Below are 15,597 nucleotides of genomic sequence, written 5' to 3' on the forward strand. Positions count from 1 at the left end.
TCTGTCTGCTCAGCAAAATCACTATCTTCAGTGTCTTCAATAGTGGGGTATTATCATGCCTGGCTTTTTTCTTGATTTCCCACATGGAATATGGATGGCTCATTGGCTACTTGGATAGCGCATTTCAGGAAAAAATCTATCAACCCAACCGCAGCTATGGTTGCATTAGAACATAAGAACCCAAGAAATGTCACAAGTGAGAAGAGACTGTTCAGTCCATCTAACTTGTCTGGTCTATAGTACAGTAGCTACCCGATTTACGAATAACCATATGAGATCCGTAAAACAATGTGATCATGGTTGACCCATTGTGAAGATCTAAACGTTCTTGATGCACAATGACTTTGGCCAAACACAAACACACAATCAACAATGTATCGTAACACAAAAGGGGGCTGTTCCTTCACATGGCCCAAGCATTGAAAAAGCCCTTTTTTTAGTTGTTGTTCTGTATTTGACCTTTCTCACCACAAACACTTCTTTCTATGCACGACAGAGCAGATGCTTACGAGAATGTCGAGCTCTGCTGGTAAACCAAACCACAAAAAGGGGGAGAAACAGTACTGGCAACAAAAAAAAACTTAAACAAAACCACAGCAGCCCGGCAGTGGCCGCTTATAAAAACTTTCATGTCTGAGCAGATTAAAATAACTGTCTGACACCAAGGTTTAAATTAAAAAAAGAAGAACCTGAAACTTGCAAGACCTGGCATCTCTGTAGAATAAAGGTTACATTTCACTTTAACACTATGTACATGCTCTGAAATACATTTTCTAATTAATGCTAAAAATGAAATACATCTATATCTGCAATAAAAATGACCGAAGGCTTAAAAGTGCTATTATATAGATAAAAATAGTCATCTTCAAAGATTAACTTTTAATTTCTAGTTCATGCAAGACTTTTTTTCAAATAAGAACTTGCGCTTACGTTTTGACAGAATTTTCTCTTTACAAAGTCTGGCACAGAAACCGCTTGTAGTGGAACAACCACAATAAAGTAGTTTTTGCTTTTGTAGAACAATCCTTTGTAAATGTTAATAAATGCATCTTATTGAATGCAGCTGCGAGCAACGCGTCTGGTGAAGGTTAATATTTCAGATCAGACAGGACAAAAAGACAAATCCAAACTCAGCCAACCAGCAGAAAAAAAAACAATTAATAAATATTTCTGGATCTAGTTATATGTGACTGTGACCCATGTATGAGCCATGATGTAAAGACACAACTGACAATTGCATACTGAGTGGATAATAAATAATAGGTGATTCTTCCTGGGGTCCAGGCTTAATAATCTTCAAAAAAACAAAAGAACAACTGAACTTCAAGTGTATCCTGTTGCGTAACAGTAATCAAATGAATGCTGCTCACATATCGGTGTTTATTATTATACAGTATGTAGTCTGGCTTTTAGCTACCAGAGTGTCACTTTCCTATTGAGTTACTACAGTTCAAATCAGCAGCTTTGACTTTTAAAATGAGGAACAGGGGTGGACAGAATGGAAGAAAAACGGTCATATTATGGATTATCCGATCAGAACAGGTGAGCAGGTCAAGTTTAACACAAAGTTTAACATGAGATTACCTGATGGGCCAGGATGTATATATTATGACCAACATCTTTTGGGTGGATTTTATCTCCTCCATCTTCCTTATCGCCCTCAGTGTCCAGATCTTGGCTATATGCCACTTTCATCACATCCACCTAAACACACAAACAAGGTGGAAAAATAGCCGTGAACACGGTTAATACACTGACCGTCATAATCTCATCTAACCTTACGATAGTAAGAATGATGACAACAAAGCACTACATCAGTAAAGTACCTGCATGGCTTGATTGTGGCTACACGGCCAAACAAACTTACAAAAGAAACATACTACTCAGGTCTAATGGAATGAGTCTTGGAGTAAACATCACCCCGGACATTAAAATCACAGAATACGTGAAGGCAAATATCATGATAATTTTCAGTATAAAACCAAAAAATTGCCAAAATCAAAAACCCTTTGAAAGGTTACATGACGATCCTGGCAGCAATGGCGCATAGATCTGATAAGCATCTGGCTCTGCAATGGTCCACCACTCTTCCTGTAGAGCTGTAGCTGGTCGGCAAAGGCTGGCCATTTGTGGTTGTTCATTGTGGTTGTTCAATGGTTGTTCATTGGTGGTGAACTGGTCCCACAGATATTTCAGTCACAGAGAAGAAGAAAAAACTGGCCACAGCAAGACCTTGTCATTGTTTGCTGTCCATGTCACTGAAGTTGTGTCACTGTAATCCCAGCACTGTGTGGTCTTGCATTGTCCTGCTGGAAAATCAACAGTTCCAGTCTGGCTCATGGGAATGGAAAAGACGTTGACTCAAGGACAGGGAACATCAATGCTGTGTCGAGAAAGATGGTTGCCCTCAGTCTGCGCTAAAGGCATTCCTACATTACAGGACATTCCTCTCTACAATATCAAACTTTTACCACCACTTCGGTTGACTTAAACAGTGTAACAGGTGGCAAAAGTCTCAATGTCTTCACATGTTCTCTTCCGTCGGTTCTGTCAAGGGCAAAACAGCATTCATAAAACTTTCACGCATCACTTTCGTCACCTGCTCAGATATTCCGTGCTCCGCAGAAGATAAAAATCTCCTCCTTCACTTTTCAGCATTACCCCTCAATGGCCTTTGAGCGTGCAGACACATTTCCTGCAGACGGAGGAGCTACAGTCCTTCTGAGCATGGATGAGTGATTTCTTCCTGGAATTCCTGTGCTGTAGATGCTGCAGTCTGAAGTTTTTCAAGCCAACAGTGGCCTGTGTAACTCATTTGGTTGCTACTATCTAATCGTTTTGAGGATCTGATCCCATATTTTCGTAAAAGAAGACATAGTAGCGACATTAGCAACTGGGTAGCTTGTTACACACTCTGACAGCCCTTTGTGTAAAGAAATGCCTCCTGTTTCTTGGAGAACTGCGTCCTGGTCTTCTTCTGTTTCCAGTCGTGTCCTCTGGTGACTGATTGTCACTGATATTTGCGTAGTCGTGAATTTTGTCTGAATCCCTTGGAATTTTCTTTGCATCTTCTAAAGTGTTAGATACTCCTTCTTATTTAGTGTCGTGTGCAAATGTGATCAGTTTATGTACTATACCAGAATCTACTGTAGATCGATGATATAAAATAGTAAAAGCAAATCCTAATATAGATTGCCATGGTACACCACAGTAACATCACACTACATATCTGTACTTTCTGCTTTTTATCCATTAAACAATTCTTAATCCAAATCCAGGCAGTTACTGTACTTAAATCAACCCAAGTATATTATAATGTATCCCCTAAAATTCTACTCCCATACACATGATCCTCTAGTTTAGTGTTTAGTTCTGATTATTATTGCCATAACCTTAACTAATGTAATATGATTATTTATTTATTATTACTAGTTTCTATAGAATGTTTGTCACTTAACATTCAGTTTCATGGATGGATGCTACATTACCAATTATCCTGTCAATGTGTACAACCCCTGAAGAATTGAACCCTACAAAATTAAGACTTACATTTGTTACTTGTTACAATTATATTCTGAGTAGACCACGGCTTCCATTTTCACATAGTGAAGTTCCCTCTTTTAACAAAACACACACATGGTCACAAATACACACCTCCAGGAATGTTGAAACCTAATGACTCTTAGTGTTTTCTCTTACCAGCTCATTTGGTCTCATTTTGAACAGGATCTTTTCTGCATTTTCACTGTCATGTCTGCTTTCCATTATTGCAAGCAAAAGTTTCGAGGCATTGTTCTGAAGAGAAAGAGCAAACAGCACATAAATTCATCACCACTACAGGGCTTTCATAAAGGCTGAATGCTGAAACACACAGAAAAAATGTCTCTCTGCCTCCAGAAACTTGTTTCCAGATGCAAAATCCCTGAAATCTACAGTATGCTGACAAAATTTACTCAGAGCTATTCTGAAGTGTTTTCAATAAAAACCACAAGAATTCCACTGTAATTACTTAGAGCAATAAAGTTCAATGTAGTTTTACAGCAGGAAGGTTTAATGTAGTTTTACAAAACACAAAACACTCCACTGGTGTTTTAATATGCGGTAGGTGTGTTAATACAAGGGATTGACAGAGTACCTTCAGCTCCAGGACCAGGTCCATACGATTTGTCTCGAGCGGATTGATTTGATTCACAATGAGGGCTATTATAATGTCAATTCCATTGGATTCATGTTTTGCAATACAGGTCTAAAAAAAAAAAGAATATGCAGATTACCGCCGAGTGGAATTTCATTTGTCAAGGTGTAACATAGACTGAAATGAACTCAAACCCAGACAAAAGACTGCAAGAGCCAAAGTGTCAAAAGTGAAAATACTTTTTTTCTGGGTTTTTCCAATTTCCTAGAATATTTCAAAGACTATAAAAATCATGCTTATCAGTAAGATTGGGGGACAGACAGAAAGACTCATTTCCTGAATAAAAACAGTTTCATGTAAATCTACTTTTTCTCTCATATATGCCAACCAACCTTCATATCACGAATTCCAAAGTAATAATCTACCAAACTAACACAAGCAAAATGTCCACAGTGTGTGAAAGGTTATGATCACTTTAAACTAACTTTCCTCTCCAACACTGAAACTGCCGATAAATACAACTATATATATTAACTGTATATTAAAAGACTTTAACTTTGTATTTACATTTCCAAAATCAGTACAACAAAAATATCAAAATTGAGCTCCTGCAGTCGATTCGCCAGAAGTAATGGTAGACAATTTGAATTTAAAAACAAGTAATTTTTTAAAAGGGAAAATATGCCAACAGCACTTTTCAAATCTTAAAATTCATATAAGCAGTTAAGTAAAAGGAATAAGGATTAATACTGTAAAAAACAGAGATTTTAACAAACTTTTCGGATACCCCAACTTGCTCTCCATGAGACACACAGGCACACAGACAGGGAGAGAAGCTCGGGGTCAGAGCGAAGGGTCAGCCATTTATAAAGCGCCCCTGGAGCAGTTGAGGGTAAGGGTCTTGCTCAGGGGCCCAACAGAGTAGGATTTCTCTGCCAGCCATGGGATTTGAACCAGCAACCTTCCGGCCACAGGTGCAGATCCTTAACCACAGTGCCACCGCTCCACCCCATTAAGATAAACATCTTATTGCAGTTCTGGGCTAAAGGGTTCAATTCTGGATTGGAGAACCTTCTGCGCGGAATTGATATGTTCTTCGCCATGGTCACATTACTTTTCTCCAGCTGCTCTGGTTTCCTGCTAGACATGCTGTCTGGGTTTATGTGGGAGTACCCTGTGGGCTGGTGTCCCCTCCAGGGTGCCTCCTTCATCGATCCCACTGTCTATCATGTTAGTGTCTGGCTCACTGCCACCCTGCACTGAACTGAGCTGCCACTGGAAATGAATGCATGACTGAATGAATGAGAGACAGAGAGCAGACCTCCAAAGTTGAAAGATCAAAAAGCATCAAGGTAAAAAAACCCTGCCAAGTTCAACATTTAACAAGACACTACAGTATCTTATGAAATGTATTTCTGAATACTAAATGAGCACCCGAGAAGGAAAAAAGTATGTGTTGAGTCTTCATTGTAGCACTTTAAACTCACTTTGGGAGTCTTTGGGACTGTATACTGGGAGAAGAAAGGGTCACGGCTCTTGTGCTCAGTCATCTGGCTGACAGCCTCTATCCCTAGAGATCCACGAGACTGGGAAGTGAACGATGCTGCAGAATCACCTCGAGTGATTCCCTGGTTTTAGGTCTCACTCACATGACAGAGCACAAGGATGCTTCTCAACTCCCGGTAACAAGCCCTTTGGCTTAACCAATGCACCACCCAGCCTTGACACATTCCACCAGCTGCCACGTAAATAAATGTCCAGCAGGGTCCTCCTCTATTAGGATGCAACATCAGAACCTGATCTGGGGGCTTGATCTCCCCCCAATTAAAACGTCATGTTATTGTGGCAAGTAAAACATTTGTGCCTTCAAAAGCTGGAAGAAACCTGTAAGTTAAATGACAATACCCCTTGGCCACCAGTGAGGAGGGATACATTAGGCGTGAAGAGTCTGACAGAGTGGAAGTGAAACAAGGCAGAGTGGGGAGGTACCTGGTTCTCATGGCAGGGCCCCTGGCAGTACTCTGTGATGGTCTCCAGAGTCTGCTTGACCAGGTCCACGTTCCTCTCGTTGATGTACAGGCCCAGCAGGCCCAGGCCGCCTGTGGTGCCCCCGCAAATACAGTCCAGGAACTGCAGGGTCTCACACACCAGATTATAGTTGGTTTTGTTGTTCTGATTTCTGAGGAAATTCTGGGTAATAAAGAGGGAAAACAAAACGTCAGATCGGCCTCGGCCCTCCCACAGAAAAAGCAAGGCCATCTAGGGCAGTACGAGCGCGCTCAAATGATTCTGGTCCCCGAGCTTTGATATATAAACGGCGATACTCTTACTTCCAGGGTAAGAGAAATCAGCATCGGGGGGAATACTTTTAAGGAAATCTGGAAACCAAGGAACTGTTTTTGAAGTTGAAACATAAGTTTTTATTTCTAACCAACTGGTTGCCCATATAGAACTAGAATTAGAGGACCTACTATAGAAACCATGACAACCAACCGTAAGACATAAAAGCCACAGAAAGGGATACAACCAAATACAAAATGTTTTGTTTGTTGTTGGGGTTTGTTACGACCGTTAGTGCCAAAGAAACACGTCTTTTTGGCAAAGTGCGGCCCCACCTGCAGCTCCCTGTTGTGGTTCTCGCACAGCAGCTGGAGGAAGCGCAGGATGGGCTCCATGATCACAATGGCGGGACTCGTCTGCGTTTCGTCCTGCGCGGCCTCCTCAGCCGCCAGCCCGTCGCTCCCCGAGCCGAGCAGATCGATGTCCGGGTCGATCTCCTTCCGGAACATGCTGTAGGCCTTGGATGTGGCAGAGGAGGCCTCCTTTAACTGCCCTTTCATTTCATCCTTGAGGTGCAGAGGGGATTCCTTCCCTGTGAGAGTTACAAAGTGTGTGGGACAGATTTTACTCTTCCTGCCATGCAGCCATAACGCACGGACAAGCTTGAAAGTATCAATGTAGCTAGAAGGATACTAGTAGTATTTTTTTTCCCCCTGAACAAATAGATTTTGATATCTATCTTTTGATTCTCATTATTTTTTTTACCCCATCAATAATCTGTAATATTGATAGGATGTTCATTCTACTGAAAAATTATGTTAGCATTATTAAGCATTTTCTGCCTAAATTAGTTAAGCACTACAATTAGTGTTTAATTCAAAATCCTCTAAGTTTCTAACCTTATTTAATCTAATCACAAAAGAAAAAGATAGTTTTTCAGCAAAAACAGCCTTCAAATTTTCAGCCTCTATTACTGGGGCTAGTTTTTTTTTCACCATATCCCATAAGTCCTCTGTGCCATGTTGCCAGTGGGCATGAACTATGGAAAAGCTAAGGAAGGCATATTTTTAATTGGTTTGGCATTGTACTGGAAACGAGGCACTAAAGGGGGAAAGGGAGATTAGAACCTGTTTGCCCCCAGAGTTTACATTTCCAGAAAACCAAAACCCAAAAAAATTATTAAGCATATAAACAAAATATCTTGACTTTTTTTCTAATGTATTTAGTAAAACAGTCAAAAAGATGTTGACCTCCAGAGGTAACGGAATCCAGTTACTAGGCAGTTCAGACACTGATAAGTTGGACTGACCTGTTTGCTTCTGCCTGGTTGCTGTCACATCTCCTTCATCATCCCTCTTCTTGCAGGTTAGGTCATAGGTGTTCACCGAAACTGTGGATCGGATCTCTTGCTGTGCCAGTTTCATGCGATCATAAAAGACTTTGAAGAACTTCTCTGACTTTTTCTGCTCACGAAGCTGATGGTAAAATGAATTCTAGAAAAAAAAATGTTGCTTCATGAGCACAGCCTCAGAAAGTAGCTTGCAGGTACAGAAATATTTTTTCAATCACTGTTTATGTGTCAATCTTATGCAGACAGTACTAAGGGAAACTAGGAATACAAAGACACATTGTGCAAAAACCAAAATACATCATACCTGTATTTGAGTATTTCCGCCTTTCAATAAAGCAATCCCCAGTAAAATACTCTCCTGGAAGATTCTATCATTTTTGGTATTAACAATCAGGTCTATCACCATCTCAGTAGCTCCAACATTGTCTAACAGGCACTGAATATCAGTCATGCAGGTTCCAGATTTGTCTGAATCTTGTGTAGATGATACACCTCCAGAAAAAAAGGCAAAGAAACAACAATAAGAAAATGCATGAAACGGATTAAGTGTTCTGTGGTGAAAAGGGGAACCCTGTGAGCAATTTTACTGCCTCTAAAGTTATATTGGATTCATTTTACACAGGCTCAACTCCCTTAGGAAGTGTCCTTAGAACATGACGAGCAGCAGGCTGATTCTTCAGGAATAGTATTGCCAGTGCTGGCTTTCACCAACTTGGTTAAGAAAGGTTACAAACAAGAGGCAAATCAGCCCCACCTAACCCAATGTTGGTAGTTAGTTTGTTAATTGATCCCAGATCTCATCCAGCCATTTCTTGAGCTTGTTCCAGACTCCCAGAAATCCTTGGTGTACAGATGGGCCTCCTTCTACCCATGCTGTTCTGTTGCCAGAGGTCTTCTCAATTTTGATAGAACACATTTCTGCTATAAAATGATGTTTATGTTAAAATACAAATAAATTGCCTCATGTTTCCAATGTTGGCACCCCCAAAGCAGGATGCTGCCACCACCATGCTTCACTGTGGAGATAGTGCTCTCGGTGTGATGTGCTGCGTTAGGTTTGCACCAAACAAAGTTCAATTTTGGTCTCATCAGACCATAGAATCTTCCTCCAAATTGTTGAGTCTCTCACATGCCTTTGGGCAAACACCAGCCGAGATGTGATATGAGTTTTTTTCAACAAAGGTTTTCTTCTTGCCACTCTTCCATACAAGCCAGATTAATGAAGTGTGCGTGCTATTGTTGTCTCACACAGTTTCTCCCATCTCTGTCATAGAGGACTGTAACTCCTTCAGAGTTGCCGTAGGCCTCTTGGTGGCCTCCCTTACTACGGTTCTTCTTGCCCGGACACTCAGGTTTGGAGGATGGCCAATTCTGGGCAGACTCACAGTTGTTCCATATTTTCTCACCTTTTTAATGATGGACTTCACTGTGCTTCGAGGTATATTCAATGCCTTCTTAAATCCTTGCCCTAACTGATATTTTTCAAGAACCTTGTCTCGGATTTGCTTGGAATGTTCCTTGGTCTTCATGGTGTAGTGTTTCCTTGGAAATGCACTAAGTGAGGAAGCTCCCAGACACAGGTGTGTTTATTCTGAAATCATGTGAAACACCTCAGCTGCCCACAGGTTGACTCCAGTCAAGTAATTCTGTGACTTGGAGAAGAGAGTGGGTTACTTCAGAGGTAATTTAGGTGTGTCAAAGCAAGGGGATGGATACTTATGCATTCAATTATTTTCTGTTTTTTATTTTAAATTAATTTAGTAAAATGTCTAGATTTTGTTTTCACTTTGACATTATAGAGTACTTTGTGTTGATGAGTAGCAAAAAGTCTCAGTTAAATCCATCATTGTTCCATGCTGTAACACAATAAAATGTGAACAAGTCCAAGGGGGGTGAATAATTTTTGTAGGCACTGAATCCTCCAGTCCTAACCCTTAAAGCCAGACCCTCTGAGCTCTATCTACATCAGACCACTTCACTTGCAGTTTATGTCACTAAACAATTCGCATGAATATTAACCAAAAACATTTACATTTTGGTCAAGGTTCACCAATTTCTTCCAGATACCTTGGTTTCCATACTTAGAGACTTGAGACCTGACTTCAGCTGCCTTTCTCAGCGCTTCATCTTGCAGTCCAAAAACAGGCTCTATAATTTCACATCAAGTATTTCAAGAAGCCATTTTTTTTAATTGGCTTGGCACGGCACCGGACGTGAGACATTACAGAAGCAGTGAGGGAAGAGGGGAGTGGGTACAGGCTGGTAGGTCCCAGAACTCCCATTCCAGAAATCCCAAACCCAACAGAAAAAGAAGCAATTCAACAAAATAGTGTTTATTTAACTATTCATCAAACACTTCCAGAGGTGACCGCTTGTTGCTGGTAAGTTTGCACTTTTGATCTGTTTTCTTTTGTTTTCAGCCAGGTGGGAAGAGGTGATAAAGAAGATAAAGAGACAGGTTATATTGGTGTTTAATTCTGTGTTTAATGTACAGGACACTGTCAGAGGGTAACTTTTAGTGGAGTCAGAGGGAGTGCCTTTGGCAACCAATATAAATACATTTTAATTTGGATTAGAAAAATCATTTGAGTGTTCTTTTTATTTCAGCTTTAAATCATTTAATACCTACCTCCAGAAGACGTTTTAGAGTAATTTGCTGATGAACTGCTGATATCACTTGATTTGGACAGAATTCTTGTATTGCGAAAGTAACGAGTTAGAAGAATTTTCCTCAATATATTGCCCTGAAAAATAAGAAAGAACAGCATTAATCATACATTTAGATTTTGTGTATATTTTCCCCTTTTCATGGTAACAACAACTTTTTCATGGCAACCTAGAAATTACACGAAGCAAATAACGGATAATATAAATCATTCTTAAATGTTGGTTGCTCGTGTGCTTAAAATGAGAACTTCTTAAAGCTGTAAATATTAGATAACTTCATAGCTATGTATTACCCGCAGTTTTTCCAGCTAAACCAAAATCATGCAAAATTACAGCACATCAATTCACATCTTGGAACAAATTTCAACGACTTGAATAGAAAAAAGAACAGCTCATGCACATATTACACAGATTCTGTTTTGTGGAAATAGTCTTTTTATTCTGACTTTTGAACCCCAGGGACTGTAGATAGTCTAGTAGTTGCAAGTGGGATATTATGGGGCTTCCCATTCTGAAGAGTTTCTGTTCTTATATCTTAGCAAATATACAACAGAAAATCCCGTCTCTTACAAAATGCATTTGTCTGGTTTTAATTCTGTTTTTAAGAAGGTGTTCAATTTTTCAAACCTTTGTTCACAGAAAAACAAAATGTTTCTCAACTTGTCCATGAAAATTGCTCCCTCATTTGCTGATAAAGGGCTACAAGAAAAGATAATTGCCCCACAATACAGTATATTTAATTACCTTTGCCTGCCTAAGACCTGTAAGTGTTCTATTCCTTGTGCCATTAATAATGCATCAGCTTCTAAACTATGCCATCAGAATGTTATTTGCAGATGTTTTGCAATTTCTCTGCAAACTGTTCCCTTCTACACTCCCACTGCCACTCTTCCTGTTTTCCTGTGGCAAAGCAATGTTGTCTCGGGAGACAAGATGCTAAATATACATTTCCTCTAAGGCAAGGTGTGTTGCCTGTTCCTGTGCTATGTGGTTTTTTCTATCTGTGATCCGGGGAGACAAACAGCAGACTGTACGTGGCCACCGAAGAATGGACACAGCTGCAGTCGTGGTCCAGAGCCTCCAGGGGTCCACTGCCCCTGTTGCACCAAGCCACGTCAGCACAGACACTGGAAGCTCCTGGCCAGCTGGCTGCGGCCAGTGAATCTAAGTGTGGTGGGGGGCCAGAGTGAGGGTCTGCCTAAGAGGTGCCAGCTATCAGTCATTATGCTGCCAGATCCCCGACAGCTGAGCTGCCCCTTATTCAATGCACTGAGTCTCCTCGGGAGACGTGTGAGGTAGGCAGTGAGAGGGTGCATCCAGCCCGCCTGTGAGCTCAGTGCAAAGCTCTGTTTCACAGAGAGCATGGGTTCCCAAGGAAGCCCCAGATCCAGGCCGAGAGCTGACTAAGAGAGCTGCAGACGTACGAGCAGGGGACCAGCTATTCCAGTGGCCAGACGGTAAGCCAAAAAGACCTCTGAGAAACCACCAGTGAAGCTTTGTTCACACTGCGTGCCCATTTTTATCTCTGATCTTATGAGCTGGTTTCTGTTTACTAAATAAAGGGCATTAAGGCACAGCGACTGTAAAACTTCTTGACTCCTGTTGGGTGTTCGGCCCGTAACAGAGAGCTTGAATTCAAACAAGCAACATCCAGAGTTACTTCAAAAATCATGGTGCTGCTCACATGCTGGATTGCCTAACACTAGGCCCTGAAGTCCATGGAATATAATGCACTTCTTCTTAATGCATAAATATTCTAATTTTGGTCTATTTTAAGATGAAACACAGTTAATCTGACTTTGGCTTCTATTCACTACCTCAATATCCAGTGAAGTCATTTTTGCACTGCCTCAAAGCTAAACGTTCCTGAAACTTTGAGCTCTGAAAACAACAGGTGTCTAGAAGGAATAAAGGCAAGTTAAGCTAAACCAAAAAAAAAAATGCAAAGCTGAGCAAATACGGAGCAGCAGAAAAATAACCCGCCCTTTATGTCAGAAGCAAAATCAACTCATTCTCCTCGTAAGAACTTGTTATTTTTCATAGCAGGTGCGCTAATATTTTATTGAAGAGACAGGACAGGTAATTTTATTATGCTAATTCACATTATCTATCTACAGGATTATCAACACAGGGTTTAGACAGGCTCGTGTCTCCATGCGCCCTGCACATCTGCAACACGTGCTGTGCACCAGGTAAACAACGCTGGCTTGGGAGATTTCGCCTAATTCTTCTCATGTCGTCTGGACAAGCATGTGTCTTTTCAATATTCTCTGAGCCCCAGATTTCAAACATTTCCCCAGGTCATCCCACAGGTGTCCAACGGGGAACAGTTCTGGAAAGTACCGAATTCACGGCATAACCGTTGCATGAAAGAAAGCCGCCGTAACATGAGCAGAATATGGATGACCCTCGTCTTGCTGGAATAATAATAATAAAAATAATAATAATAATTGCTTACACTTATATAGCGCTTTTCTGGACACTCCACTCAAAGACCTTTTACAGGTAATGGGGATCCCCTCCACCACCACTAGTGTGTGGCCTACGTGCGCCAGAACACTCATCACACACCAGCTTTCAGTGGGGAGGAGAGCAGAGTAATGAAGCTAATTCATAGAGGGGGATTATTAGGAGGCCATGATTGGTAAAGGTCAATGGGAAATTTTGGCCAGGATGCCGGGGTTACACCCCCACTCTTTTTGAGAAACGCCCTGGGATTTTTAATGACAAAAGAGAGTCAGGACCTCGGTTTTTACGTCTCATCTGAAGGACGGTGCCTTCCCGTCACTATACTGAGGCATTAGGACCCACATGGACCGCAGGGTGAGCGCCCCCTGCTGGCCCCACTAACACCTCTTCCAGCAGCAACCTTAGTTTTTCCCAGGAGTCTCCCATCCAGGTACTGACCAGGCTCACACCTGCTGAACTTCAGTGGGCTGCCAGTGTTGAGTTACCAGGTGATATGGCTGCTGGCGAATGTTCTGCCATGATCAAGGTGAGCAAGTCAGTGTAGCACTGTGCAGCCAGGCTGCCATCAATCACTACAAGCCAGGATCTCTAATGCCACCTCTGTAGACCATCGTGCTTTGGGCTTTTCCATTGACCTTAGCAAGTTGAAGTGTCTTGTGGGCTACCAGGCTGTGTCCAGCCACTGACCAACTGGATTGGGCTGCAACGCCTTGCCTGGCTGGACTTTTCTAACTGAAACCCTCAGATGGCGAAAGGTGAAATGCTGACATATTCCAGTTTTGAACATACCAACGGCACAAAAGCCTTATCCCCCTTGATAAGCGGGGTGCATCGGCTCCATTCTGTGTTTTTTTTTTCACCAGGCTTTGACATTCACCGGGTTTACACAATCTGTGCGCATTCAGCTCCCTGACTGATGAAGTGATTTAATGCTCATGCACGTTTCCCTGAGTGCATCACAGCCAGTCTGCAATGATCAATTTAAGTTTTTTTCCATGCTCAGTATATTTCAGTAGAAACTGATGAACTCCAATTTCGAAGTGAAAGTGCAAAAGAGTGTTTACTGAGGAGATGATAGTGATGGGTGACAGGGCAACCCAGGCGAGGGAATGATGAAGCTTCACTGGCGCTTAGTTCAGAAAAAAAGGATTAAAGTCACAACATATCCCAGTAACACACGACAATGGATTCACTATAGAAAAGCATAGTAAGCAAGAGAAGAGAACACTCATATTGTAAAATGAATCTATTAATACTAATAGACTGTGAGGCAGACAGATTTCAGATACGTCAGCAGTTCAGTTAGAGGGCTGAGGGCCTGGCTAGGAGGACAAGGAAGACTGAACTTGTCTCAGCTCGTCTGAGCTTATCTGCAAAACCCTTATCTTTGGTTGCATTAGTGAACTAATTAGGGTGGACAAAGACAATTTGAATAGAACTAAAATTGCTGGGAGTCTCCCAAACCTTAACCAATAAATTGCAACTGTTGCACATTAAAAAATAGGAATAAAATGATGATAGTGGTTTTTCACAACATGACATCTCAAAATACTTTAGAAGAAAAAATGACAGTGACAAAAAGAGATGAACAATATTCCTAATGTAGCTATTCCTTCATTCAAATCACAGCTTTATAATTATGGCATTCATGCACTTCCTCCTTTTCTCATACCTCATTTTTGGTACAAAGGAGGAACAGTGCACAAAGCATTTAATTCTGCAGAAGGCTCTCTTCTTGTTTATAACATTTCTTATGTTCTACAGCAATTGCTACTTTGTGCTTTGTGAACCACAATCCAGCATGTTTTCTACAACACTGCCTGCCAAGGAGCCATTCATTTGTATTTCTATTTTTCCCCTTGCGGCATCTATAATGCTATACCTTCTTGGCAAAACGCTACAGCTTGTGAATAGCTATGAGGCTGCCTAGCTGAAGGCACAGCTATATTAAATAAACCAAAGCCGAAAAGTAGGGCTGCGAAATTTTGTCTTAGTATCGCAAAATTATTTCAGTGCCGTAATCTTTGAAACTTTTAACATTTCAAGGAATAAGATGACAAATATAGAAATAAAACAAAGCCAAAAATGACAACACTCATTTTCTCTCTGACGTTTTTAAAAAATCCTCATCTTAACTCGGTTTTTGCAAGATAATAATTCCTTGCATCTTTATAGAGAACCCCCTTCATCCAGAGCCCCAGATCAGACAGAGAAGTGAGAAACTGCTTCAGCAGCTGAGTTGGGGGGGTATTTGAGAGGGCCAGACTAAAGGAGCTCAAAATGGTCATTGAAAAAATTAATCAATAAAAAAATGAACCAGGACACCAGGGTTCACACCCCTACTCTTACTGTACAAGCAGTGCCATTGCGATGTTTAATGACTGAGGACCCTGAATTTGTTTACAGACAGTTTGCCGTTCTATTCAAAGAACGGAGTCACCTGCAACACAGTGCCCCTTGTTACCATACTTGGGCACCAGTTTGGAAATAATGATGCAAACAGAAAAGTCTTTCACGCTTGTCCACCAGCACTACCTGCTCCAGCAAGCTGGTTTTCCTCGGAGGATCCCTCTACCCACAGTATATGGGCAAGACCCTACCTTGCTTATCTTCTGAGAACAGATAAGACCGCTTATTTTACAAAGACTATCAGACTAAATAAATCTGTGATCCATATAATGATAAAGAAGTACTC

The 15,597-nt window shown here is 41.2% G+C and overlaps 1 protein-coding gene across 3 annotated transcripts in view; it reads right to left on the reverse strand.

The window, feature by feature from the left end:
• The window catches only part of itpr2 (inositol 1,4,5-trisphosphate receptor, type 2), a 165,432-nt gene that overhangs the window by 45,569 nt on the left and 104,266 nt on the right, over positions 1-15,597 (reverse strand). For all 3 annotated transcript variants that reach the window (XM_088922826.1, XM_088922825.1, XM_088922824.1), the window contains 8 exons: positions 10,396-10,510; positions 8,071-8,258; positions 7,725-7,908; positions 6,751-7,007; positions 6,125-6,325; positions 4,136-4,246; positions 3,700-3,795; positions 1,585-1,704 (listed from right to left, as the gene is read on the reverse strand). In XM_088922826.1, coding sequence (XP_088778952.1) covers positions 1,585-1,704; positions 3,700-3,795; positions 4,136-4,246; positions 6,125-6,325; positions 6,751-7,007; positions 7,725-7,908; positions 8,071-8,258; positions 10,396-10,510 — 1,272 coding nt within the window. The remainder of the gene's footprint in view (positions 1-1,584; positions 1,705-3,699; positions 3,796-4,135; positions 4,247-6,124; positions 6,326-6,750; positions 7,008-7,724; positions 7,909-8,070; positions 8,259-10,395; positions 10,511-15,597) is intronic.

The sequence above is a fragment of the Atractosteus spatula genome, chromosome 8 (assembly GCF_055471065.1).
Source record: "Atractosteus spatula isolate fAtrSpa1 chromosome 8, fAtrSpa1.hap1, whole genome shotgun sequence".
Classification (NCBI taxonomy): Eukaryota; Metazoa; Chordata; class Actinopteri; order Semionotiformes; family Lepisosteidae; genus Atractosteus; species Atractosteus spatula.